This window comes from Ovis canadensis, chromosome 24 (genome assembly GCF_042477335.2).
Source record: "Ovis canadensis isolate MfBH-ARS-UI-01 breed Bighorn chromosome 24, ARS-UI_OviCan_v2, whole genome shotgun sequence".
NCBI lineage: Eukaryota > Metazoa > Chordata > Mammalia > Artiodactyla > Bovidae > Ovis > Ovis canadensis.
In genome coordinates, this window is record NC_091268.1 from 53,773,874 (window position 1) to 53,775,125 (window position 1,252).

Here is a 1,252-nt window from a genome sequence, read left to right on the forward strand (position 1 = left end):
GGGCAGTGGGCAGGTGTGAAGGAGACCCCTGGGTGCCTGGAAATGCAGTGGGGTGCAGGAGGCCAGAAGGGAGGGTAGACCGTGGCTCTGAATGTCTTGACTTCCTGGAGGACCTTGGGCTGCAGGAAATGAGGTGGGAAACACTGGGTTGGGGAGAAAGCGCTGCATCCCTAGGGTGGGTGCAGGAAGGGGAAGCAATGGACGGGCCAGGGAAGGCAGGGGGGCAAGCCAAGGAGAAGAGAAGGCCCCACTGCTCCTTGCCCAGGTCCTGACAATGAGCCACTGGCCCGCATCCAACTGGAGCGCCCCATGGGAGTTCGTGATCCTGGGCTTCTCCGGGTGGCCCCCAGAGCTCCGGGCGCTGCTCTTTGCCCTCCTCCTGCCGCTCTATCTGGCCACGCTGACGGGGAACCTGCTGATCGTGGGCCTGGCCGTGGTGGACGCTGCCCTGCACACCCCTATGTACTTCTTCCTGGGGGCCCTGTCTGCCGTGGAGGTGGCCTATACGCTAGTGCTGACCCCGCCCATGCTGGCCAGCTTCCTCCTGCCACCCGGGGGCCAGGCGGTGGGCCCCTCCACCTGCGCCACCCAGATGGGCCTCTTTGTGGCACTGGGGGGCTCCGAGTGCCTGTTGCTGGCGGCCATGGCCCTGGACCGCTACCTGGCCATCTGCCACCCCCTCTACTACCCCCAGCTCATGACGGCAGGGCTCTGCTGGTGCCTCCTGGCCTGCTGTGGCCTGGGGGGCTCTCTCCTGGCCTTGGGCCTCACCACAGCCATATTCCAGCTGCCCTTCTGCCACGGGGGCCTGGTCAACCACGTCTTCTGCGACCTCCCGGCGGTCTTGGTGCTGGCCTGCGGCGACCGGGACCTGCAGGAGCGCACCCTGCTGGCGGCCTGCCTGCTGCTGCTGGTGCTGCCGCTGGCCCTCATCCTGCTCTCCTACACCCGGGTGCTGGTGGTCATCCTCGGGGTTGGTGGGGCCGTGGGCCGCCGCAAGGCCTTCAGCACCATGGCGTCCCACCTGATGGTGGCTGTGCTGCACTACGGCTGTGCCACGGCCATGTACGCCCGGCCCCTGCGCAGCCGCTCCCTGGAGGAGGACAAGCTAGTCTCGCTCATCTACATCAACCTCACCCCCCTGCTCTACCCGGCCATCTACACACTGCGGAACCGCGACGTGCAGGGAGCACTGTGGCGGGCCGTGGGCCCCAGGACACCAGGTGCTGCCCATCAGGCTGATGTCACCTAA

At 66.9% G+C, this 1,252-nt stretch overlaps 1 protein-coding gene across 1 annotated transcript; it reads left to right on the plus strand.

Moving 5' to 3' along the window:
• The first annotated feature begins 274 nt into the window (after positions 1 to 274).
• Positions 275 to 1,252, plus strand: LOC138428892 (olfactory receptor 10AC1-like). Its single transcript, XM_069569817.1, has one exon. It carries the CDS (start codon positions 275 to 277, stop codon positions 1,250 to 1,252), a length of 978 nt encoding a protein of 325 aa, XP_069425918.1.

What these genes read in the sequence shown, in the direction of transcription:
- LOC138428892 (XM_069569817.1), top strand. Translation starts at nt 275, where the DNA reads ATGAGCCACTGGCCCGCATCCAACTGGAGCGCCCCATGGGAGTTCGTG.